General features: G+C 47.2%; 1 protein-coding gene across 8 annotated transcripts in view; it reads left to right on the top strand.

Annotated features, from left to right (window-relative positions):
- TRAF3 (TNF receptor associated factor 3) overlaps positions 1-25,375 on the top strand; it is a 116,979-nt gene that overhangs the window by 76,114 nt on the left and 15,490 nt on the right. For 6 of the 8 annotated variants that reach the window (XM_081829870.1, XM_081829865.1, XM_081829867.1 and 3 more), the window contains 7 exons: positions 7,600-7,861; positions 9,918-9,969; positions 12,917-13,021; positions 13,873-14,040; positions 20,063-20,143; positions 22,886-22,960; positions 24,590-24,682. In XM_081829870.1, the coding sequence (XP_081685996.1) occupies positions 7,617-7,861; positions 9,918-9,969; positions 12,917-13,021; positions 13,873-14,040; positions 20,063-20,143; positions 22,886-22,960; positions 24,590-24,682 (819 nt within the window). In that variant the 5' untranslated portion in view covers positions 7,600-7,616. The remainder of the gene's footprint in view (positions 1-7,599; positions 7,862-9,917; positions 9,970-12,916; positions 13,022-13,872; positions 14,041-20,062; positions 20,144-22,885; positions 22,961-24,589; positions 24,683-25,375) is intronic. The other 2 variants (XM_081829871.1, XM_081829872.1) reach the window with 2 other exon arrangements.

Here is a 25,375-nt window from a genome sequence, read left to right as displayed (position 1 = left end):
GCTCCTGTTTTCCCTGGGTCAGCTAAGGCCCACATCTGCCATCTCACTGATGCAGAAGGTCATGGGCCTACCCCCGGGGTCCGTTCAGGGTTCATGTCATTTCTGACTTGAACAGCTCTTGTATAGGAAGAATGTTTTCCTTGAGCAGTGTGAGTCTATTTGACATAGTGGCTTATTTGCTAGTTTTATTTGAACATAATATTCTTCTTTTGAAAACGATTTTGTAATAGAGTTGGAGCTGCTTTCTATTTTAGTTTCATATTTGCTTGTTGTCCCTTTTTCATCAGCACCACCTGTAAGATAATCTGAATATTTTTAAAAGGCCAAGATCTGGATAAATTTGACTACATTAAAATTAAGAACTTCTCTTCATTAAAAGACATAAATAAAGTTAAAGCCATCCACAGACTGGAGGAAGACATATTACAGGTGTAGGTTTAACAGTCAGAATATGTAGGTCACTCCCACAAATCAGTATTGTAAAAGATAATAGCCCAATTAAAACATGGCAGAGAGACACAGTCGGGCATTTCACGGAAGGAAAAGCATAAGTGGCCCATGAGCCCATGAATGTATGAAAAGATGCTAAACCTTTTTAATCATCAGAGTAAGAAAACAGAAACCATTGTACTTGCTAGGTTGGCAGAACCTAAGATGTCCGATTTCCAGTGTTGGTGAGGATGTGGATTAAGAGAAACATTTATGCTGCTTTGCTTTGGAGAGCAGTTTGGCCCTAGCTTGTAAATTGGCTGTGCATAGAACCTGCAGATCAGCAGTTCCTCTGGACTCTAGATGCAGAGTCCCTGGCAGGGATTGGCAGACTTTTTCTGTGAAAGGCAAGATGGTAAATAATTCTAGGCTTTGTGGACCACATACAGTCTTGTCATATAGTTGCCATTGTTTCATTTGTTTGTTCAACCCTTTAAAAATCTAAAATGCATTCTTGGCTCAAGGAAATAGGCAATAGGTAACCATAACCTAACAAAAATTGGCTACTGGCTAGATTTGACCCACACACTTCAGTTTGCTAAACCCTGATCCCCTGATCTAGAGTACAGACCCTAGAGAAACTTACACAAGGGCCCCAGAAGAGATGTGCCAGAATGTTCAGAGCAGACTTTTCATAATAGCAAGGACTGGCAGCTGTGATCAGAAAATGGCTAGGTCACTTGTGGAATATTACGCAGCAGTGAGAATGCATGAAGTAGAACTACTGCACACAGCAGACATGGGTGAAAACTTACAATGCTGATGGCAGAGGGCTACATATGGTGTGACAGCATTCTATGAAATTAAAAACAGGCGAAAGTATATTTTTTAAGAAGAAAAATATATATGCTAGAATTACAGATGCAAAGTTCAGGCTGACATTTGCTTCTGGAGAGAGGCAGGACGACAGCTGAGGAAGAAGCACATGGGTAGGTGGTGACCGTTAAGCACATGGTGGATTCTGGGGCTCTTTTTTTGTTGTATTCTTGCCTTTCCTGTGTATTGTACATAATCTTTATTTCGTTTTATTTTTTAAGTAGGCTCTACCCCCAACTTGAGGCTTGAACTCACAACTCTGAGATTAAGAGTCACATGCACTACTGACTGAGTCAGCCAGGCGCCCCCTGCACATAATCACCTTTTTTATGTGTCGGATATCACCTAATGCATTTTTTTGAAGGAAGGGAGGATACCAGACAGGGAGGTCTTAGAACCCACCCAGCTGTCCTCCCTGAAACAGTACTTTGTTTGCCAGAGGTATGCTGAGTGGCTCACCTGGGAGGGAAAGACATGGCTATAAGCCACTCTTGGGTGGTAACCACCAGTACAGCCCTTGAAGAGCTGTAAAGAGAACACCCAGAAGGAGGGCCTTCTTTGTTCAAAAACAATAGCGAGGTTGCTGGCACTGAGTGCGTGCTGTTCCTTCCCCATTGAAAAGACCTTGGCACTCGTGTCAGAAATCAGTTGACCATAAACATGAGGGTTTATTTCTGGACTCTCAGTTCTCTTTAATCGATCTGTATGTCTAACGCCAGTACCACAGTGTCCTGAATAATTTGTAGTAAGTTTTAGAGCAAGGAAGTGTGAGTCTTCCAGCTCTGTTCTTTGTTGAGATTGTTTTGTCTATTCTGGGTCCCCTGAATTTCCATCTGACTTTTAGGTTCTCCTTATTAACTTCTGCAAAAAGAACCAGCAAGGACTGTAATAGGGGTTGAGACGCATCTGATCAGTTTGAGTAGTGTGGCCACCTCATCAGGTGTCGAGTCTTCCAACCCATGAACATGGGATGGCTTCCAGTTTATTTACATCTTTGATGTCTTTCAACAGTGTTTTGTAATGTTCAGTATACATATGTTGCCCTCCTTTGGTTATGTGTATTCCTGGATATTTTATTCTTTTTGATGCTATTACAAATGGATTGTTTTCTTAATTTCATTTTTGGATCGCTCATTGCTAGTATATAGAAATACAATTGATTTTTATAGATTGATCTCTTATTCTGCAACTTTGTTGAATAAGTTTATTAGTTCAACTCATTTTTAGTTGATTCCTTTGTGAGTTGTATATGCAGGATGATGTCATCTGAAAACAAATAGTTTTACTTCTTCCTTTCCAATCTGGATGCCTTTTATTTCTTTTTCTTGTCCTATTGCTGAGAAGGGGCTTTTAAAACAAGGCTTGGGGCTAAGTAAGATGGGGAAACAGCCCAATCCTTGTCAGACCTCCTGACCACTGTTGGCGGGAGGACGTGTCTTCTCTGTATGCAATGCTGCAGAGTCTGCAGATGGATTCAGCATAAAATATTACAGTGACGCCTGATAGTGCTAGGACAGTTAGGGGTAGTATCTGCTTTTCAGGTGAAGAGAAGTGAGGCCCTGAGGATCAATGCTGTGCCCAAGGATCCACCTCAGGGAAGGACACTGGGGCAGCCTTATCACCCAGGCCACTAAGTGCCAGATGTCCTGCCTGGCTGGTTCCTCCCCCGGAACCCCTAACACCAGGTTCCCCTCCACGACCGCCTAACAGTGCTGTGTCTGCTGCTACTCCTTCTTGTCCTTCTCTGTTGGAATTGAAATGATACCACCAGTCCCAACTCACAAAGCCGCCCCGATCTCCCCAAAACCAATGTGATCTCTTTCTCTTTTGAAGATCTGCAGCCCTTTATAACTCCCGTTCTTACATCCTCTGCTTGTTGATCCTGGAGTGCTCACCTCCTCTCCTCATGACTCCCTCAAAGCTCTCTAAGGATGGGGACAGTCTCCTCCATCCCTGTGTCCCTGATATGTGAGGTACAGAGCTGTGTATGTTGTAGGTGCCCAGTTGTATTTGTTGAAATAAAATGTGTTTGGTTTGGCAAACCTTTGCAGGGTCACTCTTGTGGAGAAAGGTGCTCCTGCCCATGTAGAAGGGTGGTGGGCATGCCCCCCACCCCGGCATTCCCAGGCCGAGGGCCGTGATGTTTGCACAACGGTGTAGCCAGCAGCACTCTTCAGGAAACACCATCGAGGCCGAAATAAAGTGGGAAGTGCAGTGAAATGGGGTGTTGTCCTCTAAAATAATATTTGTTTAATAGTTTAGTAAATATTGGAGAAATATGTAATTTACAACCTTTTAGAAGTGTTCAGCAGTGATTACAGTACTGTAAAATGCACATCACATCTGACCCAGCAGTTCTGTTGCTGTATGGTTGCCTAAATGTGCGAAGATAGGTGTTCAGGAATGTTCACTGCAGATGGTCATAACAGCAAAACATCGGGGCGCCTGGGTGGCTCAGTCAGTTAAGCGTCATGATCTTAGTGTTGTGAGATGGAGCCCTACGTCAGGCTCCAGTGGGGAGTCTGCTTGGGATTCTCCCTCTACCTCTGCCCCTCTCCCTCCCCGCCCCCCCATTCCTGCTCTCGCGTACTCTCTCTCTCTCTCTAAAAAAAATAAAATCTTTTTTAAAAAAAATGGCAAAACTTCAGAACCAGCCTAAGTCTCTTAATGGAACTGGTTTTATAAATTATGGTAAACCATCCAGTAGAGTGCTATATGCAGCCCTTCAAAATAATAAAGTAGATCTGTATATGCTGATACAGAAAATGGCCAGAATACAGCGTTGGTTTAAAAGGAAGCTGCTGATTAATTTGCATGTGCGACACAGTTTGTGTGGAGGGAGAAAGAAGACACGTTTTCTTTACATGCATTTGCCATTTCTGGATGTCTCTATGCTCTCACAGAACGCCAGAAAGAGAGCATCTGCCTCTGGGTATCTGCAGTCGGGGGATCTGGTCCTTATTCTTTGCACTTTACACCCCCATATTTTAGTTGTTTGTTGTCTTCTCTGAGGGCACGTACTATTATAAATGAAAGTCTTTCTGTGCTCCCGCATATGTCCATCACTGACCACAGCATTGGGCAGATACAGATTTAGTGTTAGAGTCTCATACTTTAGAGTATATGCCGCTATATATAAATGTCACAAATTAACCAAACCCAAATGGAGCCATTTTGAAGAGTTATTTTGTAATATTTTTTGTTTAGATTTTAAATTGAAATATAATTCTCGTACTATAGAATTCACCGCTTTAAAATGTCTGGTTCAGCGGTGGGTTGTAGTGTATTCACAGAGCTATGCACCCATCCCCATTATCCAGTTCCCGAACACCTCCATCACCTCAGCAGGAAACCCTGCATGCATTAGTACACACGCTCCCCATCCCCCAACCCTGGCAACCATGAATCTGCTTTCTGTCTCTATAGATCTGCCTGTTCTGGACATTTCATGTTTAGACTATTTTCTTATGCTTCTTTTTCCTCCCTTGTGGATATAAGGTAGAGGAGGTCTGGTGTTTCTCTGGTTCCTGCAGCCCAAGCACTGTAGGGCGTCTTTCCCTCCTTCCCCAAAGGCTCATTCTCCAGCCTGCAGCCTAGATCGGGAATGGGCCATGCGTGGGACGAAATGCAGGGATGCTGGGTAGGATTGTCAGAGGCCCCCAGTGGCCCATTGCAGAGATGCCCACGTTGGCACCCTGCATTACAGGTGAGTCCTGACAGACCTGCTGGCCATGGGCTGTCCTCTGCCCTTTAGGACGGGGCTGCTGTGATGTTTTCTTTGATGTGCCTGGGATACCTTTTGCATCTGTTCACTTATCTTAAGTAATGTACAAAAACAGAAGATCCCAAACTGTATTCTTTACTTGTTTATACAGAGTATGACATGTTGTAGGTAAATGAACATTTATTATTTATCATTAGTTTGATCCAAAGCTAATTGTCTCTCAGGTTTGAAATAGGAATTACCTTTAAAGAATCAAATATTTCTCTCTTTTTTTGAAGATTCTATTTATTTGAGAGAGGGAGCACGAATGGTGGGGAGGGGCAGAGGGAGAAGCAGACTCCCGGCTGAGTGGGGAGCCCGACATGGGGTTTGATCCTGGGACTCCGGAATTATGACCTGAGCTGAAGGCAGACCCTTAACTGACCAAGCCACCCAGGCACCCTGAGAATCAAGTATTTCTCCTTAAAAACTGTTTATTGAACACATAGCTTCCTACATACCATGGGCTAAGATACTAAACCAAAGTCATAAGTAGCTTATAATCTAAGGAGTTTTCAAGGCTGGAAGCTCCCAAGATCAGATCTAAAAGCTGAAGAGTTTTCTTTTCCTGGAAGAGTCGGTTGTCATAGAAACACAGCTTGGTACTAGTGGCCCAGACCTCACCTTTCCCTCTGTTAGCTCAGCTGTGTACTGGGTACCTTCTGCCCATCAGGCACTGTGGTTTGTGAACAAAACTCGTGTCTCCAGGGAGCTTACGTTCTGCCTGAGAAGAGAGACAATTCACAAGAGGCACGCAGAGTTAGAGGGTGGGAAGTGCCATGGAAAAAGCACAGCAGGGCAAAGGGGGTCGGGTGAGTGGGGTTGGCCCGGGTGAGCCTCCTTGAGAAGGTGGGGAGGTGCATTCCGGGGGGTGGGGGAACCCAGAGCATCTGCAGAAGCAAGGGCCTGACATGGAGAGTGGGAGAGGGTCACACATTGCCAGAGCTGACATGGCCACTTGGCAGCAGATCGGCTCCTGGTCACCCATTTTCTCTGACAGGCAAAGTAAGCACCAGGCACCTTCCCGCTTAGCATCTTAATGAAAAGGATTCTGGTCAACAAATTGGTGAGCAAAGGGCTGCTGGCCTTTTGAGGTCATTTTGAAAGCTTTTTTTGTTTTCATAAATGGATTTCACAGGAGGCTCCCACTCTTTGCCACAGCGATGTTCTATTTTATTAAAACCAGCCTGAGTGTGGCTAGAACACCAGTTCATTTATTTTTCAGATGTTAGGCTGCTGGCGTTCTGTACAGCCCTAGTCGTGAAACGTTCATTCTTTCAGCCTCATAAAGAGGCAGAACAAGGCAGTGCGAGGAACAAGGCTCTAGAGAGTGGACTGTGCACCCAGCAGGCCGTGGCCTGGGCTGAGGGTCTGCCTCCCGTTCCAGCAAACCCGAGGCACGCTGCCAGGCCCCCGCACCAGCTCCCGGCAGCCTTGCACTGGCGAGAGAAGGGAAGGGGATGAGGCACAGACCCCCGCAGCCTTGTGAGTAGAAGGGATGCGGCCCTTATTTTTATAGTTAGCAGAAATAGATGGATTGAGCAAGAGCACAGGGTAGTTTGGAGAGACCTGGTGAGCTTTGCAAAAAACTCCTCTGCAGGTTCATCAGATGTGCTGCCGTGCACTCCAGCTGGAGGCCTGCGCAGGCTGAGACCTCTGTGGCTCGTGTCTAGGGGCTGCTCATTTTGCCTGTCGATGGGAACTTGCAGGTGGGACCCAGCCATGTGTGCACTTGTCACCACGTGCGGTAGGACAGCCTGCCCACACGGACAGGAGACCCGCTCAGTCGTTCCGTCGCGGTGTGCCCTCCACCCGCTCCATCCCCGCACAACAGCGGCTGTAGCTCCGCACCGGGTGCACCCTGAAGCTCTGTGGTGCACGGCGTGGGCTCGTGGTGAGGCGAGGCGGGGCCAGGCCGGCCGCCTGGGCAAAAGCGGGTGACAGTCACAGCGTGCCCAGACTGGAGCCTTGTGGGCACACTCGTGGGGTCCGTGGGGGGGCAAAAGTCGCATGAGGAGTCTGCAGACACCATCCAGCAGTGCCTGCTGTGGTTGGAGTGAATGACGCTGTTCTGGGCACGGGCTCCACAGCGATGCCGTCGCCGTGTGCTCGGCCACCCCTGAGGCACGTCACGGGACTGCCATCGGCAGTGAGGAGAACCAAGAAATAAAACTGGCTGAGAACGACTGTTGCTTTGGCCAAAATATCAAAATGATGCATAGAATTTTTAGGTTACAGTCAAGTATTACCTGTATTTCCACGACCCTTAATGACACAATCAGTACCTTTTAGAGGTCTTCTGCACAGTAATGGTAACAGTCATGTTTGGCTGACGTCAAAAGGAAAGATGCACGCTTGCTCCTGTCTTGTTCCCATCACGTATTAAAGTCAGGAGGGTTCTTGAGCGTTACTTAAACTGAAAAAAACCCACAGCTCTCAGGCACTTTTCCATCCCCAAACCTGTGTTTCTTCTCCTTGCACGGGAGGACGCGATAGCATTTTACTCATTACTGTTACTTTCTCCCCCACAGAATTTCCCTTTCCTAAAATGGAGCCAAGTAAAAAGATGGACTCCGCCGGCACCCTGCAGACTAACCCACCGCTAAAGCTGCACCCTGAGCGCGGCGCCGGGACATCCATCTTCGTCCCTGAACAAGGAGGCTACAAAGAAAGGTTTGTGAAGACCGTGGAGGACAAGTACAAGTGTGAGAAGTGCCGCCTGGTGCTGTGTAACCCGAAGCAGACGGAGTGCGGACACCGGTTCTGCGAGACCTGCATGGCTGCCTTGCTGAGGTAGGCCCCGCTGCCCAGCTTCTCCAGTCTCTCTCCCGCCCGCGCCATCACTTCTCCAAACAGTACGTTCGGAAGGTTAAAAGCTCTGAAGAAACTCAAAGTTCTCTGAGCCTTGCCTGTGAATCATTTAGGGAACCTCAGTAGAACCTCATGCCTGAATTTTCCAGGGTGTCTGTGACTCGCAGCCTGGACTGCCCAGCCCCGTCCCACAGATTCCTGTCTCCTCCCCACCAAGCACCTCCCGAAAGTCACTCCTGCACCTGCCACTTCCCGATGGTGCTTGCCACTCTGGCCCTGTGCCCCGGTGTCCCCTCCCTGTGTTGCTCTAGAGGCTTCTGGTTCCATGGAGAGACACGCCCATTAGCAAGTGACAAAGGAGCCCTGAAGGTGCAGGTGCTCTTGGGGGACAGAGGCTGAGGAGGACAGGGTCAGCGGGGAGGACTGAGTATGTCCCAGCCTGGGTAGGAATCGAGCGTTTGTGTGCTTACCCAGCAGTCAACAAAGCATGCACGAAGCCTTTGGAAGCCCTTGGCAGCTAAGTATCACTGACAGTTTAGAATCACAGAGGGAGTCTGGGAGGCAGGCTGGAGTTTGACAGCACAAACAACATTGTCCAAGTGAGCATCTTGGTTCATCCCCCAGGTATTTTCTGGGCATGGTGCTGGGCACTGGGGGTTATGGCAGGATGCTCTCAGACTTGGTCCCCAAGGTCAGGGCACAGGGGCCTGGGAGGGCTGCCCACTTCTCCTGATTCACCGCTGAGTGCACGGCCCTTGATAACCACACTGCAGGCAGCCTTCCTCCTTGTCATCCTCCCCCTGGGTACTTCTGGCTGTGGTCTTACCCACTTATCCCAAACAATGAGCTCAGCTTCCCCTGCTTTGTGGCTAAAATGACTCTTGAGTCAAGCTTAGTGATGGCAGAGCAGACTCAGAGCACCTGGTTTTTCTTACCATGCAAACCTGGACAGAGCGCTGGGCCAGGGTAGGGCTGCTGGCTGTGGGGCTCGGGGTGGGGGGGGGGCGGTCCCTAGAGCTAGGGATCCAGAGGGCTGTTCCTCTTCTGGTTTCCCTCCTTTTTCTGTCCCTGGCTCTCCTCCTGCTCCATGTTTTTGCAGGTGTCAGGGGATCCCACTCAGATGCTACTCACCCCTAGGGTCTAAGGATGTAAAAAGATTTGTATGATTAAAGCAATTTAGCAGAGGCTTCATGTTAGTATAGTTTAAATGAAAACTTTTATTTAAAAACACATTAATTTTGTCTCTCATCATCCCTCAGTTCTCCTGCCCAGCTTCCCAGGCTTTTGGAGCCTCCCCACTGTGCCCAGGGCCCCGGTGTATACATGTCCAGCCCTGCGTCCTCCTTCCCAAAGCCTCCGCTGACGCTCCCTGTCCTGGATTCTGGGAGCCCTTGGCTGTCTAGGGCAGGGGCCACGGAAGTAGAGAGGGCTCAAACTTCGTTTTATTTTTAATCTTAGGAGATGGTTTCCAGGCACAAGATGGGGTTAGAATCAAGTCCAAAAAAGGGCAGCTTGGGAGCAGGGGCTCTTGTCCTGCGTTTGGGGACAAGAATGATATAGTGGACGAGTGGTTTCCTTAGACAAGGTCAGTGTTAAATTCCCCTGTTAACTGTGGAATTGCATTGGCATTTCAGTATATTATGAAGGAGAATAGCGTATGGAGTAAGTACTGACTGTTTTTATAAAGCAAGACTGTTTGTAGGCCCTCCTAATAAGCTATGGACGCTCACACCACAGAGCTTCTCCACAGAGAGCTAGTTTTGGTTTCTGAAATAAAATTTCACTTTTAATTGAAAGGGGCTTTCCAAGTGGGACTGATCTAAGCTGTGCTGCTTAAAAACTTCCTTATGAAAAATTACCATTAAAAAATTGAGCCCTTTTCTCCTGTGGCTTCATATTTGAACCCGGTTCGCCGTGGCATCCTGGGGCTCTGGTCGCTGCCGTGAGCTTCGCACAGCGGGTTGACCATCCATACTGGTTCAAGTGAGAATAGGACTTCCGCTCTGTCTAATGTCTTCATGGTGTGTTTTCCCCTCAGCTCCTCAAGGCCAAAATGTACTGCGTGTCAAGAAGGCATCATTAAAGATAAGGTATTCTTGGGATTTTAATAAACGACCTTGTCAAATGCTTCGGTCATACTTGGCCTGCGGCTTGCACCCAGTGCTCTGGACATACTCGGATTGCGTCTGGGGCTTGACCGCGGGTGCTGCAGGGTTGAGGCAGCAGAGCTGCCCAGCTGGGGGACCTTGGCCAGGTACCTCACCCACCTGTGTCCTTGCCGGTGACGGCAGTGGCCCCACGTCCGGAGACCCCGGGATGGCCTGCCCGCCAGACAGCTGGGATTCGGCTGGTCTCCGGAGTGCAGCGGGATTTGCTCTCCGCCTGCCCCTGTGCGCCACTCCCAGTTGTTAGACGGATGTGGGGTTTCCACCCTCCCCCGCCGCATGGTTGTGTGTGCTGGTGAAAGCTCTCTGTCAGAGCGGGCTCTCAGGGGGCCTCTGGGGGGCGCCCACCAGCTTCCCTCCTGGGGCTCTGACCCCCCCACGCTCCACCCCACCCCCCACCCCCGCCCCGGGGCTCCTCTGGTCATCTCTGCATTGCCAGGGCCCGCTAGGCTTGCTTTTAGTTTGAAAGGACTCATTCTTAAAGTACTTAAAATATCAATAAAAATGTGTGGTACTAATATTTTGATTGATGAACCTAACAATTTTTTAAATGTAGGTCATTAAATTGTACAATAAAATTCCTGCTCTGGGGTTTTGCGTCCAGGGCACTTTGCAGATTAGGTTTGTGGTCAGGGCCGCCCAGATGAGTACGAGGATTTGAGGATCCAGGCAGTAGGGGCCCCTCCGCAGGCAGAACAGGGGCTCCTGGTGTAACTCCTCTGGGCAGCTTAGAGACGGAACTGGCACCATGACCACATCCTTTGTCTCCCTCAGCGTTTCCCTGCTGCTGCAGGCTGCGCTGCATCGAAGGGAAGGGGTTGTTTCCAAGAAAACAAGTCACTCAGCTACCCCTTATCTTAGCACGGCCGCTAGCTTGTTAACATGTGTCCGACCCATGTGATCGAGGTAGAGGTTCAAACACCGGACCTTGTCTGTCTCATTGTTCAGAATTATTATCCCTATTTTTTTTCTTTTAAGATTTTATTTATTTGCGAGAGAGAGAATGAGAGACAGAGAGCATGAGAGGGAGGAGGGTCAGAGGGAGAAGCAGACTCCCCACTGAGCGGGGAGCCGGATGTGGGGCTCAATCCCGGGACTCCAGGATCATGACCTGAGCCGAAGGCAGTCACTTAACCAACTGAGCCACCCAGGTGCCCTATCCCTATTTTTCAATGGCATTAGTAACTGAAGAAGAATTACTAGTTTTGTTGGAGCATCATGAATGACACTGACGAATGCCTTGGATCCTCATGGGAAAATGGGGCTTGGAGACTGAGATCTGCCCTCTGCAGGTAACTGTGGGGCCTCAGGTTCCTCCTCTATACAATGGGAAAGTTGCAGTAACTCATCTCGGCTCTCAGATGCTATACTTTCACCATTTTGACATTGCCAGTCTTTGTTTTGTATCCGTAAAGTTAAACTCAAATGACTTAAGAAACTTAATGCCACAAAAAGGAAGCTTATTTCCTACTGGCTAAAAATACCTGTTTGGTGACTTTAGTGTGTTTTTAAAAAGGTCATGTTTATGAAGGATTAGATTTGACTCCAAATTATTTTTAACTCTTAACAGCTGTTGATTCTATTTCTTTGCCTGTGGAGTTGAGAAAGGCATATTAAGGTCCTGTCTGTTTTTTTCACTGTTACAGAGTGTTAACATATAGGAGTTTCTTAGAAACGCCTGAAGATGAAGACAGTCTAGACTCTTGCCAGAAGGAATGAACCTGCTTGTTTTCTAAGGGAAAAATACAATTAAAGGAAGAAATGTTTTCATTTTCAAAGGGAAACATTTTTTTTTTAATTTTTTAAAAATTTTTTGAAAAAGATTTTATTTATTTATTTGACGGAGAGAGAGAGACACAGCGAAAGAGGGAACACAAGCAGGGGGAGTGGGAGAGGGAGAAGCAGGCTTCCTGCAGAGCAGGGAGCCCGATGCGGGGCTCGATTCCAGAACCCTGGGATCATGACCTGAGCCACAGGCAGACACTTAACGGACTGAGCCATCCAGGTGCCCCCAAAACGGAAAGATTTTCATTATTGGATTAACTTAAGTCATTGCAAGATTTATTAAAAAGAGGTTTTTTTGGGGGGGTTGCCTGGGTGGTTCAGTTGTTAAGCGTCTGCCTTCAGCTCAGGTCATGATCCTAGGGTCCTGGAATCGAGCCCTACATTGGGCTCCCTGCTCTGCGGGAAGCCTGCTTCTCCCTCTCCCACTCCCCCTGCTTGTGTTCCCTCTCTCGCTGTGTCTCTCTCTGTCAGATGAATAAATAAAAATAAAATCTTTAAAAAAAAAAAAAAGAGGGTTTTTTTTAGTAGCAGGCTAATACTGCCTCCTTTTTGGTGAAAAATGAGTTACGAGGGACCAAACCTTAGGAGAAAGAACTAAAATGTTTTACAAACCATCTGCAAGATATGATCTTTTACAGTAGTCTTGCTGTTTCTTTAGCAAGCGACCTAAAGAGGCATTGAGTGATAGTGGGTTCTGCCCTTGTGCCTTGATAGGATGTTCCACCCATGGACAGCCCCACAGAGCTGGCTCCTGGAAGTGTCCAGAGTCCAAATACGAACCTGGCCCTGGTGCATCCCCACCTTGAGATTATGTCAGAGTTAATTATTTGGTGTAACTTGTTTTCATTTGGCTTATCTAATAAAAGACGGTAGTTAAGATTGTATTATTTAAATTGTGACTCTTAGTGGGGACATCTCCTTCATTCTATTCTAGAAATTAGAAATTAAGTTGGTCCTTAATGCTTTCTGAGGTCCACTTAAGAGATGCACTCGTGACTTTTTTAAAGTGGTTTTGCCTTCTCTGAAGTAGCAGCATGTGGAGATTAAGAAATATTAATCCTCTGAAATAACTATCTTCCCATTTCAGGTGTTTAAGGATAATTGCTGCAAGAGAGAGATCCTCGCTCTTCAGATCTACTGCAGAAATGAAGGTGGAGGTTGCACAGAGCAATTGGCACTGGGACACCTGCTGGTAAGTCCTAGGGGGCCGTGCTCCATGCTCACAGTAAGAAATAGAACATCTTGGGGCCCTGGGAGGCTCAGTTGCTTTAGCGTCTTGATTTCGGCTCAGGTCATGGTCTCAGGGTGGTGAGATGGAACACCCCCCCGCCACCCCGGTTGGCTTCGTGCTCAGCAGGGAGTTTGCTTGAGATTCTCCTTCTCCCTCTCCCTCTGCCCCTCCCCCAACTCGCACACACTTGCTCACACTCTCTCTGTCAAATAAATAAATCTTAAAAAAAAAAAAAAAAAAGAAATATAACTCCCTGATCAGTACGATGTGGTACCCTAAGACCATGGTTACATTGATTTTCAAAACACAGCCAAACATAATAGCAGTCCAAACCACTGAGGTACAAAATGTTATTTTTATGACATCATTGGCAGAATTGCCAACTGGTTTTTAAACACCCCCACCCTATTTAGAATGGAAAGAAATCTGAACTGGTTTTTAATTTTGGAAGGCCCGTTAAAACCTTCTCTCTCTTTTTTTTTTTAACCATGAAATTCCACATAACTTCTTTTTTTTTTTTTATCAGCATCTCATTTTATCCTGGAAAGATACTCGAACTGGAATAAAACAAAGTCCTTAGCAGTTAACCATTCATTTACCCAGGAAGAAGAGTTGGCTTACTCTTTCAAAAGCAGTATAGTTTGGGTAATCACTAAATAGAATACAAAATTCATTGTTTCTCGATACATTTGTCACTCTTCTCTGTGAAAAACGGGTCTAGCAGCAGGCAGAAACATTTCTGGAGGCTAGAATTCAGTATTTCAGGTTGAATTTCTTTGCCAATTAAGAACCTTGAAGTGTTTGTTTTACAGGTGCATTTAAAGAACGATTGCCAGTTTGAAGAGCTTTCGTGCATCCGTGCTGACTGCAAAGAAAAAGTGTTGCGAAGAGACCTGCGTGACCACGTGGAAAAGGCCTGCAAGTACCGAGAGGCCACGTGCAGCCACTGCAAAAGTCAGGTCCCGATGATCACGCTGCAGGTGCGCTGCCCCCCCCCCCACCTGCAGCTCCATCCAAGGGTAATTTGTCACAGAATAGCATTTTAAAGCACTATTCTAACAGGAATAAAGAGAAAAGAGAGGAGGAAATGGCAGTTTTCATCTGGCTTTAATTCAGAGTTAAGCTTTATTTGTTTTGCCCATTTTGATTTGTATAATTAACATTTTCCCATTGCCTTGATTGACTATCATTTGGGATGCCAAAAAAAAAAAAAATGAAGACTAATTATCAAAAAAAGGTAGAATTTTTTCTCTTGTCCCAGGGAATGTCCTCAAAATCTTATTGGATTGCTTAATCTTTTAAGCAGCTCTGGGACATAATCATCACTTCAACAGGGTAATTCATCCTGCAGCATCGAAGTGCAGCTGTCTGTCTTGGGAGAGAGATGAGAATTTCACATTTTTCACACCTTGATTATTTTGGCACAGTTCTGTATTGTGCATGTGTTAGAAATCAGATCCCTTATCTGTAAATTAAAGAGAAATGTTGGGAGTGGAGGACAGACTTTAAAAACAATCAGTAGTAGGGGTGCCTGGGTGGCTCAGTCGTTAAGCGTCTGCCTTCGGCTCAGGTCATGATCCCGGGGTCCTGGGATTGAGCCCCGCATCGGGCTCCCTGCTCTACAGGAAGCCTGCTTCTCCCTCTCCCACTCCCCCTGCTTGTGTTCCCTCTCTCCATGTCTGTCTCTCTGTCAAATAAATAAATAAAATCTTAAAAAAAAAAAAAAAGCAAAAACAAAAAAACAATCAGTAGTACAGTAGCCCTCAAATATTTGTCCATTTCTTGCACAAATATTCACTGAGTACCTACTATGTGCTGGGCACTGTGCTGGGAGCTGGGGGTTCAGTGGTGACACTCACCTTCTAGTGGGAAGAGGTAATTAATAGGCAAACATAATGTGTGGTAGTGATTTGTACTATGAAGAAAGATGCACTAGCATCATGGGCAAAGGGGTGATCAGGGCTGGCCTCTCCAAGACAGTCAGGCAGGTAGTGTGGGAAGAGTGCCCCGAGCAAAGGCAACAGCAAGGGGTGCGCAGGCTCTGTGATGGAACTGACTTGGCAGGTGGATTTCAGGAGCTGTGAGAGGCCAGCATGGCTCCCATGCCTAGTGCAGAGGTGATGGGTAGCAGGGCAGAGGGAAGGGGCAGGCAGGCACTGGGCAGCCTTGAGCAAGGGGGTGATGTCGGAGCTCCCCATCAGGTGCAGCACTCTGGCAGGTGTGACAGGTAGATGTAGGGTAAAAGGACAACATGGAGGCAAGGCAGTGTTGGCCTGTGCAGGAAGGAGAAGGGAGGTACACTGGGATACATTGGGAAGGTAGAGGCAGTGGTTTTGGTTCATGGCTTGAATGTGGAGTATGTGTTAAGGATGATGTCTGTAACTAGAGCAGCTGGATGAAGCCGAGTGTTCTGTTGAGGTGGGGCTCGGTGGAGCATAGCAGGCTGGAGGGGAGAATAGGGCAGTGGTCTGGGCTACTGGTACATCTTAATTAGGTGGTCCCTGGAGCCTTGGGGACAGAGGCCTGGGGCACATGAATGCTTACAGACTGCTAAGAGGGGAGGTCATCTAGCAAAGGAGTGGCCAGTATGGAAAGGTCAGCAGAATGGTGCCCCGGAGGCAGAGAGAGCTGGGGGAGGGGTGGGCAGGAGGGGCAGACATTGCTGAGAAGCTGGGGGCTGCTGGGGATGACCTCTGGACTTGGCAGGACCGTGACTGATGGGACCAAGATGGGAGAGGACCAGAGATTTGCAGCCAGGGTGTGGGGGCCCAGGTGGTTCCTGGTGGATATTCTAGAGCATTTATTGACCAAAATTTAGGGAAAGTTTTTGTTTTTCTGTATGAAATGAAATGAAATGTACTCTACTTCATAATCTACATGTTTACCTTCCTTTGTACAACTTTCCTGTGCCTGTGCTTTTCTTCTCTTGTGAAGTCCTTTTCCTGTACGATTTCTGTAGACATTTCCAGTTATTAAGGACTTTTAAGAACTGTAGAAAATAGGAATAGTGTTTGGCTTAATTGAATCGTTCTTTCAATAACTCAGTTCAGACCAGTGAGACCTATAGTTAGTGAGCAGTATTGCAGCCCTTACAATGTTGGTGTGTTGCTATCAAAGTTATACTTCGCTTCTTGCAAAAACCAGTTATCTTTACTTGCAGAATAGAATCCAGGAGTTAACTTCGTTCGAGAAAGAATTGTAGAGTGTGTCAGTTAGACAGTATGTAAGTAACTGACTCTGAACTCCGACTAGGCTGAACAGAGACTGGTTTTAAGGTAACAAGGTAGGGGCTCGCCTGCCCCAGGTCACCGTGGTGACCCCCTCCCGGACCACAGCAGGGCAGCTACATGCTGGGAGGGCTCCTGTCCTGTCGGGCCTGGGATGGGGCTCCCGGGTCTCCTCCTGTCAGCTAGGAGCATGCTTAGTCTCATCCTGCCCTGCTGTGGGCTTATTTTTAGAAAGAGCAGACATCTCAGAGGCACATCTCCAGCCCAGGTCACCCTGACATCCCCACGTCTCCTGTGTTTTATGAAGGGCATCAGGTACGCTGGGTGTTGATGAGATCCAGACTGATAAAGCATTGAGCCCGTTGCAGCTCATACGAAAAGTTCCTTTCCTACGTTTAAACCATGCTATTGACATTACATTGCTGTTTTCAAGTTGTTTTTTCTTAATCTATAGATCAGCATAATTTAAAGTGCCAGGAGAGAATCCCCTCTGTCACATCTAGTCTAGAAACTGTCGAATGTGATCTCTAAACAGTTCTGTTAACTTGTGGAAAGTCAGAATTCTAGAGATCTCCTTTTCTGGGAAAATGTGTATCTTGTAACGGGAATATATCATATAGGTGCAGCCACTGTGGAAGGCAGTTTGGCGATGTTTTATTAGGTTGAACATTCCTGTACTTGGCTAATTAGCAGTCCCTCTCCTAGCTGTGTGAGAGAAACTGTCACACATACACACCAGGAGACAGGGCCCAGCATAACCGAGCTGCAGAACTCTGGGAGCAACCCCACACATCCATCAGCTGGGGCAGGGACATGTCAGTTGTGGTGGACCCAGCAGACTGCATGTGACGGACGTGGCAGGAGAATTTTAGGACTGAGGACCCCCAGCTACACACGACACGAGCGTTAGCCTGAGAAACACCATACTCACCCGGGTCTCAGAAGACTCAGGGTAGAGTTCCATTTTAATAAAATTCAAAAGCAATCAAAACAGTATTTTGTCTGGCCCACATTTATGTGTAATGTAACTTTTTTAAGCAAAGGAAGTAGAAATGCACAATTCGGATTTTCGGGTTAGGGGTTCCTCCCTGGGGGAAGGTGGAGGACACACAGGTAAACGGGAAGTCATCAGTTCTGTTCTTGTCCTTGGTGGGTGTCCACCATATGGTTACATCTATTCTGTGCCTGTCAGAGTTACATTTAATTTGGTAGACAGGACTAACTTCTTAGTATGGAGAGGATTCGTACGCATCAAAAGGTTATCCGTTTTTTTAAGTGGGCATGTTGTTTTCCTGGGGCTGCTCTAACAAAGTACCACAAAGCTGGTGGCTTAAAACAACAGAAGTGTAGTCTCTCACAGTTCTGGAGGCGAGAAATCCAAACCCAAGGTGTTGCCCGGGCTCCCTCTGAGGGCTCCAGGAAAGACCCTTTCCTGCCCCTTCCAGCTCCTAGAGGCTGTGGTCCGTGGCATTCCTTGGCTGGCAGCTGTCTGCCTCCCTGCTCAGACACCTTTTTCTGGGCATGTCCTCTCCTGTCATAAGGGCACCCATGGTTGGATTCAGGGCCCACCCTAATCCTAATCCACCAGGGCCTCATCTTCACTGATTACATCTGCAAAGATCTGATTTCCAAATAAGGTCATATTCTGAGGTTCTAGAGAGACATGAATTTTGGGGGTCACTATTCAGCCCACTACTGTGGTCAAAAGCCTTGAAAAGGCAAGTCATAGGAACTATAAATGATTAATAAATATCAAAATATACCTTCCCACACATTATTAAATAATTGCAAATCACACTCACTGCCTTTTCCACCTGTCACGTCAGAGATTGAAAAGTCTGATGGAATTGACAAGGGTATAAGCCCATGTTCCTATGAGGACGGGAGTGCGTTTGTGTAGGGTATTGGAGAGCAGTTTGACAATATCTATCAAAATCCATTTAAAATACCTGTACCCTTTGATACCCAACAAAGCCTACTTCTAGAAATTTATTTTCTGATATGTTTGCACAGATCTGCAGAGACAGACGTTGGAAGATACTGATGGGTCTGGCCCCAGACTCTTGTCCCACCATCTCCTGCCCCACCCTCCTAGAACACTGCCCCCACCCACTGCCAGTCCTCCTCAGAGCTCCCTTCCCAGAGCCCCCTGCCCCGTGTTCCCTCCTGGTCTCTGCTCACCGCAGCGGTGCTTACCTGTGTGCGAGCTGTCTTCATCGGGCCGGCCGCAGCACCTGGTGCACGCCGGGCCTGGGGAATGGAGGTGGGTTCAAGGGTAGGTGCAGGGAGGAGGCCTGGCGTCTGTGGAACGTTCACCATGTTACCCCTCCAGGCCCATGACTGATCGGGCCCTCACGGCCCCCCTATGAGGGAAGCGCAGACACTCCTCCCACTTCTAGATGAGGCAGGGAGGTGTTAGCCATTTGTCCAGGGTTTTCCACTGAAAGACAAAGCCTTGACTTGATGGCACCTGGGAACTCTCAGGGATCCGAGCACAGCCAGGCAGAATAGAAAGCCAGGCCCCCCCCGCCGCACCCCCGCCCCATGTGGTGCCTCTTGTGGGAGGCCAGCTGGTCAGGCTCAGTCCAGTCAGGTGCTTTCTGTTGAGCTCTGAGCAGTTGTGGACTTGCCCTCTGGGGCCTCTGCAGGCCTCTGAGGCCCAAGCCCAGGAGCAGAGCCATCTCTGCTCTACAGACCATACCCCAGCACGCTCAGAGAGACACCGGACTTCAAACCATGCCGAAGAGAGTGCGGTGCCTGGCGCCTCACCTGGGCCCCCACTGCCCTTGGTCCACACTGTGCCTTCCTGGTTGGACTGAGGCTCTCGGCTGTGCCTCCCACTCTCCCCCACCCCCGTCGTTCAGCATCCCAGCATAACTGTGGAGGCCCTAATCTGAAAAACCAGATGAGGAGAATCACAAGTATCGAGGGTAACGAGGAAAACAGCACCAAGATTCCTTCTTGCTTGGTGATGCGGCCTCCAGGAGCCTGTCCAACTGGTTGTGTTGTGTGGCCTGCAGTTACAGCTCTGATTCTGCCTGCATTAGTCTCTCTCGAGTGGCCCTTGGTCATGTGTCTGGCGGTGCTCTCCAGGGCTTTTGGATTTGATGTCCTGGTGGGCAGCTCTTGCCATAACTTTGCTACTGAACAGATGCCCAGCAGGTGCCCTTGGCATGGGTTGGACAGTTGTCATCCAGGCTCTGCAGAGTTGAAATTCCTACCATCCAAAGAAGGGCTAAATCAAAATTTGTCCATATTTTCCATGCACTATAGATAACCTAGTAAAATTCCAGGGTGGTAATTTAAATACCCAGTGGCTCATGCTGTTTGAAGGTGTCGGAGAAGCATCATTTACAGACCCCAACCTGAGAGGCCAAAAGAAAACCACCCTTCTCTCCAGCGAACGAAGTCTGGACCCTGGGCTGCAGTGTGAGTGGCAGCAAGGGCCAAGTCTGCCTGTGTGCGCCCGCACAAATGGGTGCTGTCTGGTGGAGGCTGCTGTGGGGACACCGCCTCCGGCCCCCCCCACACCACTGTGCTCCCACAGATGGCCCTCACCTGTCAGGTTTGGGTAGATCTCCGGAGACACCTTATCTTTTTTTGGCTCTCAAACTGAGCATGAGGACTCCTCCAAATGTGTCAGAACTCAAGGAAACCAGGCCAGTGAGCAGAGTGTCCTTTGGGTCTTCATGGTGACATTGGAGATACCAATGGGGTCTGAAGGGAGGCGGGTTGTATGTCTCAAAGTTGATGGTGCTTTCTTTTTTTCCTCCAGAAACACGAAGACACTGAGTGTCCCTGTGTGGTGGTGTCCTGCCCCCATAAGTGCAGTGTCCAGACCCTTCTGAGGAGTGAGGTAAGGGGCATGGCCAGGCCTGTTGAGGAGTTGGTGACATCTTCGAGACTAGCATGCCAGAGACTCCATCCTAACCCAGTAGCTGAAATCGAAGGTTTCACAGATCATGATAGTGATGCATACGGTAGAAAGACAACAGAGAACCTCACGCTATTTTGGGGCATCAGAAATTTCAGAAGCAAGCAAATAAACGCTACGGAGTCGTTAAATTCAGAGCAAAATATTGTTAGGAACTGAGAAAATGGAATTACTTTACAAAAGTGCAAGCAAAAGTAATAACTTTTTAGGTTCTAAAAAAAGCTATTTTTAAAATCTGTAAAATAGGAGTTACTTTAAGATTATCTCAAAATAAATGACTTTACAGACACTCCAGACCCATTTGGCCACATATGCTGTGCAGGGTTGGTGCTGGGGAGCAAGTGGGCCTGGAGGTGGCCTCCACATTTCAGGGGCCAGTGAGAAGGACCCTGTGTAGCCTCCCCCAGAGGTCATGTGTCTCACACTGCCCTTGGGCACACTTTTTTTTAAGACAGGTAGATTTTACATTAACTTAATTTGATCAGGGCATATCCAGTTGGAAAAATTCCAAGGATTCTTAAATGTTTTGGCATCTGGTCCTGATCTGGAGCCCCTTTGGTTGCTGTTTTGGGAGCATCTGGGGCTCCTGTGCCCCCTGGTCCCCTGGCAGGTCCCTCGGGCCCGGGTGCTCTGATCTGAGGAGGCTGCTCACCTCAGCCTTTTTCAGCAGCCTGGAATTTTACCAGTGGATATTGAGGAGGTGTGAGGGTCACTGTCTTCTCACATCCCCACTGAGCAAGAGGACCTATGTGGGGCTGGAGCCAGGAACACGGGGTACAGAGAGGACCCCCCCGGAACCACTCTCACCCAGAGTGTGTCCTCCCAGGAAGGTGACTCTGCTAGGCCAGGGCAGGGTCTTGCCGGGTGGCCATGGTCCCTAGGCCTGGAATGTGCCTCTGGGAGTGGCAGGGAGATGCATATAGATTTCCGCTACTAGGAAGTCCCTCTGCTAAAGCGAATGGATGAAGCGTCTGCAATGTTGAAGTGATTACCAGGGTTTTATACGCTTTCCAGAGTTTTCACTCAGGGCTACCTGAATTAGGGACAGACGCTAACTCCATTTGCCTCCAAGTTATTTTTCTTTTAAAAATCTTTAAACCTGCATTTATCTTGGGTTTCTGGTGAACAATGCTATTGGTCTATAAATTATTCTTGCCTCTATTCCAAAGCTCCTGTGAGAAATGATGATAAAGACTCTGAGAGGAATGATAATGAGCCAGTTTAAGAGAAAGTGTGACCCTGAATTTATAGTGCCCCACTGAAAATGACATCAGACCCCTGTGTCCCTGACTTTAATACCAGAAGCGTTGGCTGGATAGGTTCACGATTATAGCGCTGACACTGGAAGAGTAGATCTTAAAACTTTGAAGCTGTTGTTACTACACACAGTCTCACGCTTCGTCTCTCTGCCAGTCACCTGTGATCTACCTTTTGGGCGCTTTCCTCCAGGTGCAGGCCAGAGCTTCCTGGCCTGGTTCAGAGGAACATCAAGTGTGCTAGGCTGCTAGATCTGTAACCACCATGACTCTGCCCCGGCTCAGAGACCTTCCGCAGAGATTGGCCCGTAGGCTCCCCGTGACATTGGCCCTTCTCTGCAGCTCTCGCCACAGACCCACGCTCCTCCCTGTCCTAAATACTGACCTAAAGGGGAAGGACTCAAGGACTCTCTGTCCTGGTGACAGAGGACGGGCCCAGGAGCCTCTGGAAGCCTGTGTGCACACAGAAAAACCCAGGGCCAGCTCTGCAGTGCGCTCTGCGCTCAGACACCCCCTTTCCTAATTCAGGGTCTAATTGTTCTCTATAAAGAAGATCTATCCCTAGAGTTTCCTGATGAGAATTTCTTCAATAAAAGAAGAAGCTGTCCTTAAATTGTATTAGCCTAATGAATAGCACTATGTCTTTAAAATGTAGACATTTCAATTCCCTTTTGTCTTGAGGGGGCATCATAAGTGGTTTTTATTTGGCGATTTGCCAACATTTGAGCTGAACCAAAGGGGTTTTTCCTTGTATGAAGAGCTATCCTCTCCCAATCTCTCTTAATTTTCTTTTACCAGTTAGAGGTGACAGTATTAAGATTCATGTTGTTAGAATGACCTTAGCGATCTGTGAGAAGTTACATGAATTTATGGACACTCAGAGGGAAAAAAAAGTCTTTTCAGAAGAAGGAAAAACTCGTCTCGTTATCTTGAGTATTGAGAGTAATGGTACATCGTGTAAGCTTGCTTCAAAAATATATTTATTTTTGTGTACTGTATATTAGATGTGTGACCCGGTGACATCCTGAATGCTTTCTCTTTTTTGTGTTTCATGCAATTTTTGTTTATAGTCTTTAAATGTTCATTTCAGTTTACGTTTTTTTCCTTCTTTTTTAAATTCTGGCACTGCAGACGGCATGTTACATTTTGAACAATTTGTTCTCAGGAAACTGCAGCTCTAAGAAATGTTACAGTAACTGTATTTATGTATATTGCCGTACCTATGTGCGTACACGTGGCGGTACTGTATCTTTACTGCGTCTAAGTCTAGGAAGCGGGTGGTGTACACACCGTAGCTGATAAGCCCCGTTCGTGACCATACGAACCAGATGCTCTCTGTGCCCTTAATGTGTTTGAACATTTTCATGCGGACGCTTGTGCCACAACTCACGTCTCTTTCCCGTTGCAGTTGAGTGCACACTTGTCAGAGTGTGTCAATGCCCCCAGCACCTGTAGTTTTAAGCGCTATGGCTGCGTTTTTCAGGTCAGTATCCAACATTTGTGCTTCCCAGTCACTGACATTCTGCCATGAGAGACAGTTTATCGTAGCATCTTAACATGCAAGTTCTGGACTGTAGTCTTTGTCATGGAACCGAGTCACCATGCTGCATGGGTGGTGAAAGCCCCATGCAGCCGACGTGGGCGCTCGCTCTCCGTGCCCGTGGTGTTCTGAGACTTCAGGTGGACCCCTGTGCTGAGAAGGAAGTCAGGACGTTAGCAGAACAACTCCATCTAAAACCAGCGAGGACGTGGGACAAAGAGGACTGACAGTCGGGGGTGGTTCCTAGAGAGATGGTTATGGGACTTTAGCCGGTACTTGACTATAAGTGGGTACCAAACCAGACACGGTTTGGGCACTGTGCACATCAGTACACAGCCGTGAGGACCACACTCGTGTGTCCATAAACGCATCTCACAGTATCTGTGCCGCCCTCCCAGAACAGCCGTGCGGAGAGGGCTTCTCCGCCACCACACTCGTGCTGCGAGAATCCTGTGTCTGGGGGTTTTTGGTCTTTTAACACATCTGAGACTGCTAGTGAATTTGAACTGAGTTTCATTGAAACGTATATCTCAGTCTCAAAACTAATCAGAGGGCAGTATATATTACAATTAAAGTATTTTATATTTAATGTTGTGTATTATCAATACATTATTATGAAATCAGTACAGAGATACTGGCGTCTCAGTATTTTCTTAGAAAGTAAAGAACCCCAAGACTAAGAATGACTGTAGCCTTCCCTTTGTCTCCGTCTCTTGAGACGGAGCGCTCGCCACTGTTACGTCGTATGTAGTACCATTCATTCTGTGTATGTATATATATATATGTTTATATATAGCAATACTTCTATCAACATATATATATGAATATTCTATGTACAGAGTATATGTTTTGGAGATCATTAAAATGCTTTCTGTGGCTTCTTAATTCTCTAATATCAAAACAAATTATATTTTCATATCGATTATTTCCTGAAATATATGATGTGCTATTTCATGTGCTTATTACTGACTCTAAAATGGTCTCCATCTTATGTACTCTGTAGATTGTTTATGTTTTGTATGTAACTTTCCAAGTATACTTAGAACAGTGAGGAGCAATACGTTTTCTAATACAGTGTATTTCCCTAATAAGTTAATACTCTAGAAAATTATTTAGAATCCCACTTTGATTACATGTTCGTTCACTAGATTATTGTAGCACTGTCTAGCTGTAACTGCAGGTGCCTAAACATTTCCCATTTGTATTTTTAATGAAAAAAGTTATAAAAGAACAAAAATGAGAGGTCTAAGATTTAATTTCTTGATCTTACAAATACGAAATGCAGATGAGAAGGCTCTTGGTAAGAAGCTTGAGGAGCGACGAGCATGACGAACTTGAGATTGCTGTACAATTACAGGATGTCTGCTCTTCTTGCCTGCCTCCCCACCTGCACTCGGTAGAGTGGGGGGTTGCTGAGCATGGCCCTTCGAAGGCTTAGAGACCGCCCAATAGCTGTACAGGAATAGGGCACCCCTCTTTGTGTTTAGTGCTGGGTTTAGGTCATGTGTTAGTCTTGCTGCACTCTGGGATGGAGTGAGGTCAGCTTAATGCACTGCATCTCTGTTCTCGCAGGGGACAAACCAGCAGATTAAGGCCCATGAGGCCAGCTCCGCGGTGCAGCATGTCAACTTACTGAAAGAGTGGAGTAACTCTCTAGAGAAAAAGGTACGCCAGACTGCTTCCCGCTTTTGTTGGCTTTTAATCATTTATTCAAATTATTTAAAGAAGAAAATCTTTTTTATAGTTACTAATGGTTTTGGATAAAAGAAACAGTATCAAGAGAATGTCAAAAAAGTAAATTTCTTTTCACATGACCTTGAGCCCCTAAATGAAGGCATTTGTGTGTGTGTGTTCTTTGTTTGTTAATTGCCAAGCAAGCATGCAGTGCCCTTTTTTTTTTTTTTTAATCACATTGTGGTTACCTTAGCATTGACCTAGAACGGGGGTTCTCAGACTGCTAAACCTCCCTTTCTCTTCCCATCAGCCTCATCTTTTTGTAAATAAAGTTTTATTGGAATGCAGCCATGCTCATTCATTTCCCTGTTGTCCATGGCTGCTTTTGCAGAGTTTAGGAGTGAGACAGAAACTGTACAGACCTCACAGCCCAAAATGTTTACTCTCTGGCTCTTTACAGAAAAAGTCTGCCAACACCCAATCTGGAAGGTGATGAGGGTTAAATGCTTCACCGTTCTTTGTCTTTTCTGAGCAACAGTCCCCCCCTCGCTCCCCCCCCCCCCCCCGCCCGCCGCCAGGTGTTACTGTTGACTTCCTCACCAGACACTTTGTGGAAGTTTGGTGCAGAGAGCCCTTGTTCTCCATCTGGGCTTCTTTTCAGGAGGCCTCAGTTGTGGGGGCTGT

This window comes from Leptonychotes weddellii, chromosome 9 (genome assembly GCF_054177405.1).
Source record: "Leptonychotes weddellii isolate Sample4059 chromosome 9, ASM5417740v2, whole genome shotgun sequence".
NCBI lineage: Eukaryota > Metazoa > Chordata > Mammalia > Carnivora > Phocidae > Leptonychotes > Leptonychotes weddellii.
Note: the sequence above shows the minus strand (reverse complement) of the source record. Positions and strands in the feature narration are given on the sequence as shown.